Genomic DNA, 17,173 nt, shown 5'->3' with positions numbered 1-17,173 from the left:
AAGTTTAAAATAATTAATACTTAATTAATCATATGCTAATTACTCACCTCGTTTTGCATATTTTTCCAATCTTCTCATTTCTCTTTCTCTCAACCCCAATAACCAATGTCTGTGACGACTACTACCCAACAAAATTTCATGGAAAAAATGTGAGCTGTATATGCCAGTATGTTGAATAAATTCAGCTGTTCATTACAACTGATTCTATACAAAATAAATTTAGAACTATTACAGATATAAAAAATATACTTGAATAATTGCTTGGACAATTACATTCTTTGGAAACAATATTTTCTCTAGTTATTCATGGTAAAGGCATAATGCCCTGTTTCCAGAAAAAAATTACAATCTAGTATTGTTTCAATTATAATATTTTAGTAATTGGTAGTTTTAATAATTTATTGTACACTATATGCACTTTACTTCAACTATGTTCATGTTAGTTTTTCTTGCACATGCCTTCATCATTTATGTTTGAAGGAGTGTTTTTTTTAAAAAAAAAAAACTCCGTACCCCTATTCTCAAAATCTTGTGTTCGCCACTGGAAAAAAAATAAATTCCTTCAAATATATATGCACTTTATTTGGGACACAGCTTTGCCACAGTGGTATATAGAAACATACTGGAATAATTCATCTTCATCAGCAGCTGACTTTATCTAGTTTTGCTTGAGTACCCAACTGTCTGTTATGGTCTAATATATGCAGTGATCTGGGGTGATCACTAAACAAATACTCCCCCCGTCCCAGAATATAAAAAGTTTTAGGTTGGACACGGTTATTAAGAAAGCAGGTAGAAGTAAGTGGTGGAGGGTTATGATTAGATGAGCAGTGGAGGTAGGTAGGAAAAGAGAATGGTAGAGTGTTGTGATTAGTTGAGAAGAGAATGTTGGCGGAGAAGCTGTTATATTTTGGGACAAATTCTGAGAGCTAAAAGTTGTTATATTTTGGGACGGATGGAGTAGTACTTATGAAGACACCTTGGTCTCACAGATGTTTTTACCATTTTTCATGAAATATCTGAAATGCAAAAAAAAAGTGGTTTCATTCAAGGATTATATATATACATGAAATGGAGAAATATTATCATTAATAAATCTAAGGCTGAGTTTGAATATAAATGTGTTGAGAACTTCTTTCCCTGCAAATGCAAAATTAAGCGAATTATTAGCGCATGATTAATTAAGTATTAGCTAAAAACTTAAAAAATAGATTAATATGATTTTTTTAAAAAAACATATTTCCTATAGATTTTTTTTTAAAAAAAAATACACCATTTAGTAGTTCAGGCCACGTGCGTGTGAAAAACTAGGAACTCTGTGGCTAAAGAGCACTTTTGACACCAACGGGCACCGGTGGTTTGCGACAGTACTACATGTACAAAAGCGTGGCTTTCATCTTTTGCTTGTTGAGTTACCTTACACAGCTTAAATTTGAATTTTGAAATAAAGTTGGTTTTTTATTGTAGTTTATTTGTCTAGCCTTGGATTTTAATTAAATGCTAATAATTAATATAGATATAAAAGTTTTACAATAGATTACCTTTTTTACTTTCGTCTATATTTTTTTTAAGTCTTATTTGCTATAACTACAAATGACAAAAGAAACTCCGTAGTTAGTTAACTTGTTAGCAAAGTGGATTGGCTAATGTTGGGGCAATGAAACATATGTGTCTAATCCCAATGTTGGGACACCAATATTTACAAACATAGTCAGCAATCCAACAATTTTGGCAGAAACCAAACAACCCCAAAAAACTAGGGCTTCTATTCTAGAGCTAGTGTCATATTGGTACCAACCAATACATGTCAGTACGAGACATGGTACCTCATCAATACCAGACTAGTGGTATCATACCCAGGCGAGGGGGAAGAGTAGAAAGGATGGAGAAGGTTACTGGCGTCGGTTCTTCCACCTGGCAACTACGACGATGAGCTCAGGCAGCGACAGATCCGGTGGCATTGGGATTGGCATGTGTTGTATCCAATGACTGGGAGCTTAGGCGCTTCAAATCCACCATGGATGGGCAATGGAGAGGGGCGATGAGAAGGCTACAGCTACATCGGGGTTGTGTGGTGTCTCAGGTGGAGGCGGAGTCAACAGCAATGTAGCTCGCCGGTCAGCCAAGCATCCCAGAACAAACAAAGAAACCTAGGAGTCGAGCCCAATCCATGAGCTGAGGAATGATACCATACCATATGTTAAGGGATGTAGCCGGATGCGCCGCACTCGAAGTGGATGAGAGGACACCGCCGGTGTGGAAGAGAATAGAGGCCATCTGGCCTTGTTTTCCGACAGTGCTACCGCCATGGCCCATACCGTCATAGAGAATTGAATGGGAAGAGAGGAATCGTAACCGTCGGCTAGGGCCTCACGTTGCGGCACTCCTAGAGTGCAGCGTGGGTGGTAGCTCTATCGCGACTGTCGCCACCACCCGTGCATTCACTTGGTGAATTATTTGGAATCATACCGTACTGATGCTAGGGTACGGAATCCCGTCTCCGAGCATTCCTATTAACAATTGGTGTAGCAAGCATTATGTATAATGGGCAAGTGGGGAGTGGATCTCATGGAAAACATCATCGCTTTGGTATTGCCCATGACACCATACTCCGTTATAATTACCACCAGGGAAGTTGACAAATGACAAGCTAGCTAGGTCTCTCAGGCATGTTCCAAATGCTGCTGCATGCACATATGCTTTGCGATGAGGCCGGCGTTTGTTCGTTGCTGCTGGTTGTGTTGTTGTGTCCAATTGAGGAGCTGCCCAAAAAGCATCATTCCTTTTTGTGTGGTGGCCTCTTTCCCTTGATGCAATCTTCTGTTTGATTATTGCTGCATCTTGGGACTGTGCGGAAAAGGACCAGTGCTTGAAGCACAAAACTTTAAGTGCGATTTTTGTGTCATTTTCCCTGAATCGATTAAATTTATTCCAAACTGATATGGCAAAAGTAGTAAGTATCACATTTGAGATTTGCTAACCATTTGTTTGTTCTAAGGCTTAAAAGTACTGTACGATAGCATATTGTGCGATTAATTAAGTATTTTATTAGTACTCAAGATGATATTACACTACAATTATCAGCTTGTCAGCACTTCTCGATGAATTGATCACCGCAAGCTCTCACTCTGTCAGCTCAAACTCATGACAAAAGTAATGCAGCGTACTCCCTCTGTCAAAAAAAAAATCAACTTATAAGAGGGTGTAATTCCTCTTATTACAACAATCCCTTTATAAGATGAGGGGTCACGTCTTCTTATAGATTAAGTTTTTTTTTTATGGAAAGAGTACGTGGTTAGGGGCCACGGCCCAGACTATACACCATGATCGGTTAGTGGCGAATGCCATATCCTAAACGCTCCGATCGTGGCACACAACATGCATGAACTGGATGTGCGTATATATGGTGTGCTCTAGTGGCGCCGACAGGCTCTCAACAGAAAGAAGCAGAAACCTACCGGAAAAAGAAACAAATGTGCAATGCAAGTGTTTGGCTGGGCAGAGTTTTTCCGAGGGATTAGAGTGTTTGGACGGATGAAGCTATCGAGTGTTTTGTTTGATTAGAGAACATGGAAATTTTGATATGACGGGATGACGAATTGAGGGAGGAACCCCTACTTTTTAATAGCTAGGTAGGAGTGAGAGTTGGACAGGAATTCTCCCTCTATGTTACCTAAACAAATCTCGGCCATCCATTTTTACTTAAGATCTACCGTCTAGCTAAACTCCCTATCAATTCCTACCACATTCGCCAAACAAGAGATTGAAATTAAAAATCAAATTTTTACACTAATATTGCTACTAATTTACTCGTTTAAATTCCTAATATCCTCTTTCCCTAAGTTGCTAAACATGCCAAGTTTAGCACATCTTAGGCCCCGTTCGTTGCTTTAAAAAAAATTTCCGCACACGCAAAACGAGAAAGCTCACTAGAATATGATTAATTAACTATTATATATATATATATATATATAAAGCGTACCATTTAACAATTTGATAAGCGTGCTAAAGGAGAATGAGGAAGTTGAAGAAAAGAACTAAGCCTAAGGCCATCCCCAACCCTCCATGTCATTTAGTATGTGTTTGATTTGGGGACAAAGTGGGATGGGTTAGACTCATCCCTATTTTTAGGATGAGATGATCCCATCTATCTGTTTGGCATAAGGGATGGGATGATCCTACTTTTGAAGGAATGGCCCACATGTCAGCGAGAGAAAAAAGTGGGTTGGATTTGTCCGCCGGTTTTTGAGGGACCATGCCAACCCGGATCTTAAGGGAATATTCCTTGTCAGGGACCATCCTATCCCACCTATCTCCAAACCAAACACACTATAAAAAATAGGTTCAACCCAACCCGACCCATCCCAAGTTCCCAAACCTTTAACCAAATGCATGCAGTATCCATAGCATTAAATACATTGCCACATAAGAAAAAAAACTAATGTGACAGGAGAATTAATGAGGAGAGAGATAAAAAGATGAAGGAACCATTTCTCATGCAAGAAACCATCTCTACATAAGTACCAAGAATGAAAACAAGGGAATATATGAGAATTTAATTTGAAGACATCATCAATTGAATATATAGTTTCTATGCATAGTGCCTATATGACATGGCAAATATGAAAACTACTTGATAGGTATTTAAAATTGATGAAGATGAAGATTAAGTTGACGCACATGATTAGTTAACTTTTAATTATTATAAACTTGAGAAATGGATATATTTGATATTTTAAAGATATAGAAAGTTTTCATACGAAGATATTGTTTAGTACTTTGAAAAAGAGTAAATTACATTGGTGGTACACAAACTTGTCAGGTGGGTACAATCTAGTGCATAAACTTGTAAAATGTTTGTGATGGTGTATGAACTTGTCTGGTGCGTGCAAAACAAGGCCAAAAGGACACAACAAGGCTAATCTCATCGATTTAAGTGCTGATTAGGATGCGATGTAAACATGCAAGTGAGAAGACGCCATATAGACATATATATATATATGTGTGTGTGTGTGTGTGTGTGTTCAATAAAAGGTAAAATAAGGCATGATTGTTGTCAAAGAAAAACATAAAGAACCTGAGTAATGATGCAAGGGTGGAAACAAAAAGAATGTTAATGTAAGAACCGAGTTTATAAATATAGCATATCTCATGCCCATCTCATATGTGCATATCACGTCCTAATCTACATCCAACTTGGTAAAATTAGCCACGCTATGTTATTTTGGTATTGGTTCACAGCCACTAGGCAAGTCTGTACACCAAAACAAGCATTTTACAAGTTTATGCACTTGATTACACTCATCTGACAAGTTCGTGTACCGCCAATGCAATTTACTCTTTGAAAAACGTGATAACGGAAACCGAGATAAAATATGTATCTTAATGAGAAAAGAACATGGGCCCTGTGCTAATAGCTTAGATAATTCTGAAAACTCAATTCCCTCTCCTGATTTGTACTATGCAATTCCTTGTGTTGCTGATTGATTAGCAAACACCGAGAGAATCATGCAAAGGTTTTGAAGCCCCAGCAAGCAAAGTTGCGAGCTTCTGAATTGAAAGGTCAGTGTAGAAGTAGCAGTCTAGCACTGGGTTCAATGTTTTTCCTCAGAAAACCTTTGGAGAATGTTGTCATTGGCCTTCTTTTTTTTGGTTCATATGAGTTATGTGTGTGATTCTGGATCTTGAGCGCGACACGAAACAACACAAATCTGATGATGTTTACGTCTGAAGCTGCAAATTGCCCACGAGGACATGCACGGAGAATAATGAGGTAAGAAAAATGTTCTTCTTGACCACTGGGTAGCCACACCCCATGTCAATTCATGTCTGTCGAAGCGTCCATCCCAGCCTTCTGTGTGTCTGGATTGCGAAACTGTAGGCTCTATTATCAGAAAAAGGATTCACTGCAAACATATCACATTTTGCCTCATTTTTTTCTCTGAAATTTGTTTCAACAGTTCTCTTCATGTCTCGCTTAAATTTTTTCAATGAAGTGTTTTTGTTTCATTTTTTCCCTGTAAATTTTCTTTCATTTTCATTAATTTCCTTCAGTTTTTTACATTTATTAGAGGGAAGGGAGGAAATGCAAGGCGTAAGAGAGCACGATTATAATGGACAAAAAATAAGCCCATGCCAAATTCTTAATGGGCTGATGTGAGCCTAACAAATATAAGATTAAATAGGCTATCAACGAATTTTTTTATTTATTTATTTGTAAATATTTAGGAATATGCTTTGGTTTTCAAAAATTACAGAAATATACCCGTAACGTCCTTTATATGAGCGCTTTTTCTTGTTTTGGAAAAAAAAAAGCCCTCTACGAGGACTAGAGGGACTTAAATGCAAAATTTGCTTTATAGCTTATATTAAAATATTATTTAGTAATTTCAAATTTTTTTTTGGAGTTGGATAAAATCAAACTTTATATTAAAATTTTCAAGCTCGATAAGATCCTTATAGTTAACAACTTATTTATTTAAGATCGTTTAGAAGTTCGAATATTTGTTACATACAAAAGTTGCATAACTCAATCACTATTACAAAAACGGACATACATGTTGGCACTATCGGGCTAGAAATGCTAAAACTTGTACTTATAGTGCTTTTCCCCCCAAAACACGCATCCACGGGACATCATCGGCTAAAACCGTCACCTTTATAGAGAGATAGGTGTCGGTTCTAAATTAAAAACCCAACACCTATAATATTAGTGTCGGTTCATTTAGAAGAACTGACATCTATAATATATTATAGGTTTCGGTCTTTTAAGAACCGACAAATATATTTATATTATAGGTGGTTTTATAAAAAAAAAACGGATACTTATTAAGAAAACCCGCGGGAGCCAACTGAACCGAACCATTAGCTCTCTTTCATCTCTCTTTCTCTCTCTCGCTGTTTTTATTACCGCTCTCTCCCCCCCCCCCTCTCCATCCTCTCCTCTCCTCTCTTGATTTCTCCGCCTCCTCCCCTCTCCCTCTATCAGCGCTCTCTCTCTCTCCACCGCACCACCCAATGGCAGCGCTCTCCCCTCTACCAGATCTGGCGGGATGGGAGGTGGCGGCGGCCCCGCCTGGCAACAGCACCCTCCCCTCCACTAGATCCGGCTGGAGGGGATGTGGCATCGGCGGCGGGAGGGGAGGAGGCGGCGACGGCTCGGAGGTGGCGGCAGTGCCCTCCCCTCCGTCAGCTCCGGCAGGAGGGGAGGCAGCGGTGGCTCCCTCCCCTCCCCTCCCTTTGCTTGCTTTGTTGATGTTCTTGTGTTCTTTCATTTTCTTGGATTAAATGTAATTAAAAGTGTGATGAAATCTAGTTGGAGTGAAGGGGAGTTGCTCAATGCATTTTCTTGGATTAAATGTAATTAAAAGTGTGATGAAATCTTGTTGTTGTCAAGGGAAGTTGCTCGAATTGAGCCGATGCATTGAGCTGGCCTTTTTTCTCATTCCTAGGACCTCAAACCGGCACCTTTAAGAGAACTCAAATGTATCGCTTATTGGGTGCCAATTGCCAAATCCAATACCCATGTGAGGTTGGCAACCGGCACATGTCCCCTTTTTCATAGTAGTGACTCGACACTCCCAGCCTATTTCTAATTGCAATGCACCAAAATATTCCTAGTATATGTAAAATGAAAGTGGCCCAACAGACAATGCCTGATGGATTAAAATTTATGCTCTCTTTCCAATCCAAATGAGCAAAATCTATCTCTATCTCCCCCCCCCCCTCCTCCTCCTCCATTGCTAAATGGGCCAAAAGGACGACTACTGCTATTAGGTTTAGTGCCTTTTAATTTGTTGAATGTGCCAAAATTAGGCCTATATATACTTTGTGTTATTTAGAAAATAGAATTAATAGTACCGAGTGTCAATTACAATGAGTCTTATCTTAGTAAAACAAATCCAAATTTATTATTTCTGAATGGTGGAATTATCATTTCCAAGTTATAATTTGAATGTAACACATATTCTCGCCTATCACCAAAAGATCAAAAGACACCACACATGGACCGATCCAGAACTCAACATATCCACGTATACGGGCCAATTTTACACCGATACATTCAAACATATAAATACCCTGTAGACTTACCATAATACCCTGACGTGTGAGGTAATAAAATAGTGGTACCCACATATCAGCGACTGTAATGGTAATGATATTATGGTAGAGGATTCTCACCCTCAACACATTGATCTCAATCCGTGCGGTCGCCAGTGAGGCGGATGAGGCTGTAGGCCCAAGCTCCGGCTGCCGCACCGGCGAACGGTCCCAAGATGTACACCCACAGCGCCGTGTACTTGCTCCCCACCAACGCCGGCCCAATGCTCCTCGCCGGGTTCATCGACGCCCCCGACACCGGCCTGCGCGCCACACGTCATCCATGTCAAATAGACCCCCAAAGTTAGTGTGACGACATCATTTGCGGGTGTGTGAGTGTGAGTGTGCGTGTGCGATGGTGCGAGCCCATACCCAGCAAACAGCACATTGAGCATGATGGTTCCACCCACAGCCACTCCAGCCATATGACCCACCTGTAAAAACAGAGTCAGATGACCGATAAGTCAAAACTGATAAGTATTCGTGACGTGGATGGCTGCCATTTACCGCTTGGTCATCGGTGGCGACAGCCATGATGACGAACATGAGGTAGAAGGTGATGACGAACTCGATGACGAGCGACTGCGCGTGGGCGCCGCCCGGCAGCGTGGCCGGCACGGGCGCGTGCCGGCCGCCGAACATGAGCCGCAGCACCACGCTCGCCGCCGTGGCGGCGGCCGTCTGCGCCAGCGCGTACGCGGGCGCGCGCCTCCACGGGAAGCGGCCGGCGACGGCGAAGCCGAGGGTGACGGCCGGGTTGAGGTGCGCGCCGGAGACGTGGCCGACGGCGTACACCATCGCCATGACCGCCGCGCCCCACGCCACGGCCACCCCCGGGAACGTCACCGCGCCCTTCTTCTCCTCCACCGTGATGGCGCCCAGCCCCGCGAACATCAGGAAGAACGTGGCCAAGAACTCGGCGAGCAGCTGCACGCAGCGTCGTCGTCGATCGACGACCAAATTAACCAAGCACACGATCATATATATATACATTTCGTTGAAGAGAGAATCAATGGCAAATGCTGCTCAGTGCTCACCATCTGGAGGAAGGTGAACGACATGGGCATGCCACAAACCACGACGTCGCCGCCGTCAGGCGCCTGCGGGTTTTGGTGGTCATCCTCCTTGTCCATCTTGCTGCCTTCCTCTATGGACACGACCTCGACCACGGAACCGTTGGTGTAGGAGTCGTCGACTTCTCGCCGTGCCATATCTGCCGCCGGCCGGCGCACGCACTCACTGTCTCCAAATGCAAATTATTATGCGGCAAAACCGAAGACGCTGAACAAATGGGTATCTAGCTCACACACGTAAACATATTAGAAGAAAGTAGTACAGTTTTAGTTACACAACGCAATAGACCAGACAGGCTGTTGCCGGGGTACAAGGAACAAATGGGTATCTCGTGGATGTCAAGAAGAAGATCGAACATGTGGACTGAAATTATATAAGAGCAGATCGTCCTCACTCCTCAGAGTGTCAGCCCTCAGCTCTGTCTTGCCCTTAATTTCATTCTTTCTTCGGATTCACCGAGAGTGGTTGATGAAAGCCAAACCAGGTGAATTACTGAAATTAAAGATTCGAGAGATACGAACTGGGGATTGGACAAAATTGAAACGACAACTCCCACGAATATATGTTCCAATAATGACAAGGTCGGGGAAATGTATTAGAGGATGGATACAAAATTAACCTGATGCCGTCTTTTGGTGAGGGGGGGACACATGTCAGCAACTCTGCATGTACATGTTCTTGTTTCTTCAGAGAACGGCAGAGACAGACGACAACTAGTGCGTCATACATGGATGGATTTTTTTTTTCAGATGGAAAATTGGGATTTTACACAAATTAACCATTTATTATTGGCGCATGCAACACCTATAACTCGATTCGTTAGCAAATTGCTTAGTGGGTTCGGCCCAATTGATCTGGTGAAATTCAGCTCAGCTTGACGATTTGCAGTTTCATTACAAAGCCCAAAGCTAGGCTCACCAAATCAGGACCAGTCTGAAACAATAGAAGAGGTATGTGCAAGGACCCTCGGCTTCGGCTTCGGCTTCGGCTTCTTTAAAATTTGCAGTCAACAGGATCAGATGATTAAACTTACAACACAAAAATAGAACAATAGATAGACGCAATTGTGATATGCCTCTCATTTCTCATCTGATAGCTCAAATTGATGGATAGATGGATAATTTGAAAAATAAATTGTGATAGCTATTCGAGGGATAAACAAATTAATTAACTTCTACAAAGTTGAAAAGTTGCTTTATCAAAGTATTCCAAGAAAACTTTATATAGAATTGTGTTCATAAAATGCAATGTTTAGGAGCTTGGGAATCATGCGAACAAAAAATCCAAAATCTAAAATTAGAAAAGAACAGGGCCTTAGACTATGGTGCTAAGTTTTAATTTCTTCGAATTCATTAAGACCTCTTTTTGAATGCATGATTTGAAGAACTGCATGAACAGGAAAAAAATAATGAGAAATTAGGGTGGCACACCAACTTGATCCTAAGTAATGTCAAAAGCACACAAATTACTTGAATCGCGTTGTTTGGATGCTTCACAGGAAAATACTACATGAATTTGGAGAGGGAATGGCAGAAAGGAAATGTTCCATGTGGTTAAATCTAATGGTAGAATTCCTCTAAATTTCCTATGTATTTGGTTATTCTATAGGAATTTCAAAGGGTCAATTCCTTTTGTTCTAAAGGAGTACATATAGGAAAATTTTCCAAAAGATTCAACCCTACAAGTGCTCCATTGGTCAAAGGAAAAAATGAGGAATTTTTTAGAACTGAAGTCCTTTAAAAATAAATCCTACATGGTCATTTGGAACAGAGGAATGACCTTTCGAAATTCCTGTGAAATAAATGTAGGTATTTTGAAGGAAATTTAGCAACATATCTAATATTTTATTTTCTTGTCTCTTAAAATTCTATGTGTTTCTCATAGCGTTACCAAACCATTTTTCCTTCTTCTTCTTCTTTTTTTTTTGCAAATTTATGTGGGTTCACTTTCTGTATCATTCAATGAGACGTGATAACACATCTTATTTTTGTGTGTTTTCCTATTCCATGTGGGCTGAGTGCGTTGACTGGTCAAGGTGTGTGTCTATGTTAAAAAGAGTGCATATACCTCTAATCTTAGTTATACATGTGCTATGATGTATCCAACTGATGAATATGATGTGTGTGAGAGTGTGGATGTATGAGTCCAGCAGCGTGTGCTCAGAAAAAAAAGTACATTTAAATTTGAATTCTCTGACATCATTCGAAATTTCACTTGGAATTTACTTTTGTCCCACATTGATACCTCGAAATTTCACGGTTTTCATTAACACGTAAACCCTGATTGCAATGTTGTACAATGTGCAGTTTTAGTTCGTTTTAACTACAATTGTTGTTGTTATATGTGGTTTTACTTTAGTTTCATCTAAGTTCTAAAACATTTTGCGTGTAGTTTTATATTGGGTGAATAGCTAATTTAGTCCCTCAAGTTTCACAAAAGGCTCAATTTAGTCCTTCAGGTTTCATTTTGTCCACATAGGTCCTCTAAGTATTTGTTTTGGCTTAAAATCATCCTTGGCCCACTTAATATGCCATATGGATATTTCTAGTTAACAATTCTATTAGAAAATGTCTCTTTTGCCCTTAATATGTACACAACTATACACTAGAAAAAAAAACAAAAATAAATAAACAACATTGCATATGTACTTCCCATTATTTCAACATGTGCACATAAAAAACTTGAGCCTAATGGCTATCGTATACACTTGCAAGTACATAATTTATTTTTGTTTTATATAAATTACTATGCATTATCTATAAAAAAGAATTCATATTTTTTCTCTAATATATGTGAATGAGGGGGTATAAGTGTCATTTATCAAGAGAATTGTTTGTTATGTAGGTTCAAGGATAAGTTTGAATTAAAATAGAAACTTGAAGGACTAATATGGACAGATTGAAACATTAAAGACAAAGTTAATCCTTGCGTGAAACTAGGAGGACCACTTTGACTATTCACCTTTTTATATTTATGTATGACTTATAATTTTGTTCTTGTATTGTTGTAAATGTGTGTATGTTAGAATAGTCTATTATTAATTCAATCATCACGTAGTAGATGAACCATTGGATTTTCATCCAACGGAAAAAAAATTATAGCAACCCATAGAAAAACAAAACTACTTGGGCTGAGTAGGTTTGCTTCTTTTTCTGTAAGATAACTCAGAGTTCCAAACCAACTTCTAAAAAGATAAACACTCTTACTAATCAACTAGCACAGTGCCCGTGCATTGCAACGGAACACTCAAATTTCATGAGATGATTGTTTTTGTGATATGAGCATTTCTTCAAAAAATGATGTTTCTAAACAAAAATAATAAAAAGTCATAGTTACAACTCATCCAAAAAGAAACCAATCCAAATCTAAATGCCGGAACTACCTTTTATGAAAGATCAGTAAAGCTAGGAAAGAAAATTACTATAACCACTTCAATTGAAAGTAGGATATTCAGCATGAATTGTTTCGTGGTTGATGCCACGCCATCAGCAAAAGCCATGAAGCAAAATCATCATGCTAACTCAAACAACTCGATTAGCTCAAATCCCGAGATAAATACTTGAAAGATGAAATAAAAAAATATAACTCTATTAGCTCAAATCCTGAGATAAATAATAAAAATCAAATGGAAAAGGTAGTTTCTTAATCTTGGTAACATGAAAATTAGATAGCTAAGTCGGTTTATTCAGTATTTTTGTAAGAAAAAAGGGGTTTATTATAACGAGATTGATTAGCTGCAGAAAAAAAACAATCTATGAAGGAGTGATTGATTATAAGTAAAATAATACGGGAAAATTGTCAAGTGAAGAGCTCTAACATTCGCGGACAAAGCACAAAACAGACCTTGAAGGTTAGTGAATTGCAGGGCCTTGCGAGGGGTGGCAAAAAAATAAGCGAAAAAAAATGTTGGTGCGTCGGTCATTAGTTTCTAATTAACCTGCGGTCTGTGGTTTAGGAAGATTTTGGTTTATATCGTCTAGGAACGTAAAAGACTGAAATACCAGACGGTCATGTGCAGAAAAAGATCAAAGTGAAAGGAATGAGGCCGAGATAGAAAGTACTGAGACTGAAGAATTCTGTTTTAGGTATTGAAAGATCGAATTTTAAGCAATTAATTTAGTTAGTAGCCATGGTTAATCGATTGGGAAAAAATCTCTCTCTTTTTGCTTGCTAGGAGAACATTATAATTTATTTGTTGAAGCGAAGTCAACATCGAACTATTATGAGTAGGATGTAACTAATTGTCCAGCAAATTACAACCACCAAGCAGCAGCAGGTGGCCCAACCAAATTGCACAAACCAGTCTACCGAAATCTCTACTATTATAAGAATTAAAAATATTTATGCCTAAAATTTTCGTATGTCGCATGCATCCGATACGAAGAAGATCAGCGTCCGTGTTTAGTTCCCGTCTAATCATCCGATTGGCTTGTGCATCCGATTAGTGCTGACCTGCGCACTAATTAATTATCCGTCATCGAGCGTGCATCGGTTTCCCTACCCCGTTATATCGTTGGATCGAGCACTCCAATTCAGCCTAATCAAATATTAATTTGAGGAGGTGTGGAGCGATCTGGCTAGAAGAAAATCAAAAAGGAAAAATAAATAAGATGGAAGTTTTGGGCTGGTTTGAAGTTTTGGGCTGGTTTGATTAGGTCCGTTACTGATCAAGATTTGACTAGATATTGCTTACAGGGTTGACGGATTTCTTTTCCGTGACAACACATCCTACCGTGCACATCAGCACATATGGGCGAGGTCACAGTTGATTTGAACAAATAAATCTTAACTACTTAGAAAATTTGTAACTTTTCATTCATCACATCAATTTTTCGTCCATAAGTCCAATGAAACGATGGCCTCCATTCCCACATGCGCGAGTAACACATCGCCTAAGGAGAATAAAGCACAAATTCAAAAATAGATACAAAATCGAATAGGACAATCTAAAGAAAGAGAAAAAGAATAGAAAAATAATAAAAGCTGCACAGATCTTATCTTAATCTTTGTCACCACCGGATCTGCCCGTGGGAAGCCGCCATCACCATCAGATCCGCTTGTTGGAAGCCGTCATCGTCGCTGGATCCGCGCCGATGCCGCCAACACTGGATCCGCCCGCAACAAGCCGCCGACATTGCTGTCGCCACCGGATCCGCCCGTTGAAGCCGCGAGAGGACGTTGTCGCTCATGATGGGGGAGGGCCCCACCTCCACCACCCGTGCTGAGTGAGGGCGCTGCCACCGTTGCACGTGGTGGGGGAGTGCACCGCCGCTCGCGTGGGAAAGAAGGGGAATGCATCTTGGGTTAGGTTTTTAACATACAATGTTTTATCTAAATCACAAGCGATCCTAACCATTCGATCGAATCCGGCGACTCTCAGGGCACCTACGCCGACTTGGGCCATGGCCTGCCATATGGGCCTAATGCATTTAACAAGCCAGCCACGGTGTGAAAGAGAGATACGGGCCATCCTTCTAATCATGGGCCTAATTATGTTTTATTTATTTTCAGTGGATTTAAACTATTTTTTCATTAGTAAACTTAATTTAAGCACTACTTTAAGCCATTAAAAATTGCTGAAATTTGATATAGTTTTTCATTCTTCATACTAAATTACTTCTAGCTAAATGGAGTCGACAAAAATGTAATTACTTATTTGTATGATATAGAATTAGGTATAGATTTAATTCATTGTTTATTTACAGGAGTGTCCTATATAATTCCCATGAAACTATAAAATAACTATAATCATTATCATAACATTAGTTTTTCCGTTGTAACGCACGGACATCTTTTCTAGTAAAAAAAGAGTGAAGTACACGGGCGATCCTTAAACTCGTACGGATGTGACATCTATATTCCTAAACTCTCAAAATAAATTTTTGGGTCCCCAAACTTGTTATGAGTGTCATATAGGTCCAAACAAGCTCCAACCCGCTCAGTAAAATGATGTGGCATGCCACGGTGACGCTTACGTATCAGTGGGATCCACATGTCAATCATATAGAAGAAAAATTTAAAAATAGAGAGAGAGAGGAGAAATGATGTTTTTAATTTTGAAAAAATAAATGAAAAAAGAGAGGAGAAAAAATATGTTCTTAATTTTTTGGCAAATTTTGCTACAGGACACTTCGATTTTGTGGTTTTAGCTATAGGACACCGTCCGAACTCACTCTTGGGGAAAACACTCCATAAACGAGGTAATTTGCCAAACGACACTGCGTTGATTAGAATAATAATTTTCGGTTGAAGATTAGAGAGAAATCACGTGAAATGTCAAAAATGCCCTTGGACCCACACATCAGTTCTCCTATCTCTCTTCTCTTCTCTTCTCTTCTCTCTCTATCTTCACTCCATAACGCCGCCGCGCTATGCTACCCGTCGTCTTCGTCATCGTCCAGCCCTCCCTTGGCGGGAGTGGAGAGGGCATGGAGGTGGAAGGCGGGGTGGTTGTGGTGGCGAAGAGGCACCGGGCGGCATCGATTGCCAAGGCTCGAGCTCGTCGCGGTGGAGGAGATGGCGAGGACGGCGGGAGTAGCAGAGGACAGCGGGGAGGAGAGCCGCGCCTTCATCACCAACTGCGGCCACTCCCGCAGCGGAGGACAGCAATGACGGCGGGAGCGGCCGCCGCGGTGTTCACGGCGGGGGACGGCGACGACGTAGCAGCCGGAGCCCTCGCGCACGACGGCGGCGGCGAGGTCGATCCCCTCCTCGAGTGGGACGCGGTGCGCACGTAGCAGCCTACCCAGGCGGTGACGATGGCTAGCAGCTTGCGGACGTCGGCGGAGGGCTGGACGATGACGAAGACGCCGACGTAGGTCGGCTCGAGCAGCGCGTACTCGAGCTCGACGCCGGTGGGGTCCTTGGCATAGGTGAAGGGTAGGCATAGACGAGGAAAAGCGAGCCGGTGCGGGCGTGGAAGTCGAGGATGGGGCAGAGCAATGGGAGGAGGTCCTTGTGGAAGTAGGCCGACGATGGCGGGTACGACGTGGCGAGCACACCGAGGTTGTGTGTGGTGGTGATGACCACCTGCTTGTCGAGTCCGAGCTGCGCGAGTGCTTCGTGGAGGCACTACATCGCCGGGAGCAGCGACCACGACAGCGACGAGTTGCTAGCGCCGGGAGCCCCGGCTGGATGACGGACCGAACCCACGATGCAGCGCCGCAGGGAGTTGACACTGCGGCAAGGCATTCGTCGGGGACACCGACGACGAGCTCCACCCCAGTGTTGGCCGGGTCGGCGTCGTAGAGCCAGACTCGACCGACCTTGAGCGACGACAGCATCGACGACATGGCCATTCGCCGAGGCAGGTTGTTGCCGACACGGTCGTAGTTGATGCCCGAGAGCTGACATGGAAGGAGGAAGATAGAGAGAGAAAAGAAGAGAGATATGAGAGCTGACATGTGGGCCTAAGGGTATTTTTGACATTTCACGTGATTTTTCTCTTCTCTTCAACCGGAAATTATTATTTTAATCGGCACGGTGTCCATGGGCAAATTACCACGTTTATGGAGTGTTTTCCCCCAAAAGTGAGTTCGAGCGGTGTCCCACGACTAAAACCACGAAGTCGAAGTGTCCTGTAGCAAAATTTGCCTAATTTTTTCTATATGTGGCTAACATATGGGTTCTATTGACATGTACACGCCACCATGGCATGCCACGTCAACACACAGAGTGGGTTGGAACCCGTTTGGACCTTTATGATACCCGAGACAAGTTGAGGGATCCAAAAATTATTTTGAGAGTTTAGAATCTAATTGACACGTCCACCCAAATTTAGAGACCGCTCGTACGCTTTACTCTTAGAGGAAAAAAAAAGAGGAAACAGGAAATGGGGAAAAAAAATCCCGTAGATCTCGTCATCTACACCACGCTATTCGTATCGCTCGCGTCGCTGCTCCCCTCTATCTACCACCACGCCGTTCGCCGCTGCCTCTATCCCCACCCCTACCGGTGAGCTCGGGGGCGTCTAATCCGGCAGCCCGCCTGCTGTAGCCGC

General features: G+C 41.5%; 1 protein-coding gene and 1 pseudogene across 1 annotated transcript; both read right to left on the bottom strand.

Annotated features, from left to right (window-relative positions):
- Positions 1–7,882: 7,882 nt before the first annotated feature.
- LOC107276403 (aquaporin NIP1-4) lies at positions 7,883–9,563 on the bottom strand. The gene is made up of 4 exons (XM_015787263.3): positions 9,138–9,563; positions 8,608–9,027; positions 8,473–8,534; positions 7,883–8,363 (listed from the first exon to the last, which is right to left on the bottom strand). The coding sequence occupies exons 1-4, from the start codon at positions 9,309–9,311 to the stop codon at positions 8,198–8,200; spliced, it is 822 nt and encodes a 273-aa protein (XP_015642749.1). The 5' UTR covers positions 9,312–9,563; the 3' UTR covers positions 7,883–8,197.
- Positions 9,564–15,639: 6,076 nt separating this feature from the next.
- On the bottom strand, positions 15,640–16,698 carry LOC112939347 (glucan endo-1,3-beta-glucosidase 10-like; annotated as a pseudogene).
- Positions 16,699–17,173: the final 475 nt, after the last annotated feature.

This window comes from Oryza sativa, chromosome 6, assembly GCF_034140825.1.
Source record: "Oryza sativa Japonica Group chromosome 6, ASM3414082v1".
Classification (NCBI taxonomy): domain Eukaryota; kingdom Viridiplantae; phylum Streptophyta; class Magnoliopsida; order Poales; family Poaceae; genus Oryza; species Oryza sativa.
Note: the sequence above shows the minus strand (reverse complement) of the source record. Positions and strands in the feature narration are given on the sequence as shown.

Excerpts from the sequence above, each read along its gene's own strand:
- LOC107276403 (XM_015787263.3), bottom strand. The coding sequence starts at position 9,311 with ATGGCACGGCGAGAAGTCGACGACTCCTACACCAACGGTTCCGTGGTC. Across the intron at positions 8,535-8,607 it reads TCGCCACCGATGACCAAGCG|GTGGGTCATATGGCTGGAGT; the intron begins GTAAATGGCAGC and ends CTGTTTTTACAG. Across the intron at positions 8,364-8,472 it reads CTCAATGTGCTGTTTGCTGG|GCCGGTGTCGGGGGCGTCGA; the intron begins GTATGGGCTCGC and ends TGTGGCGCGCAG.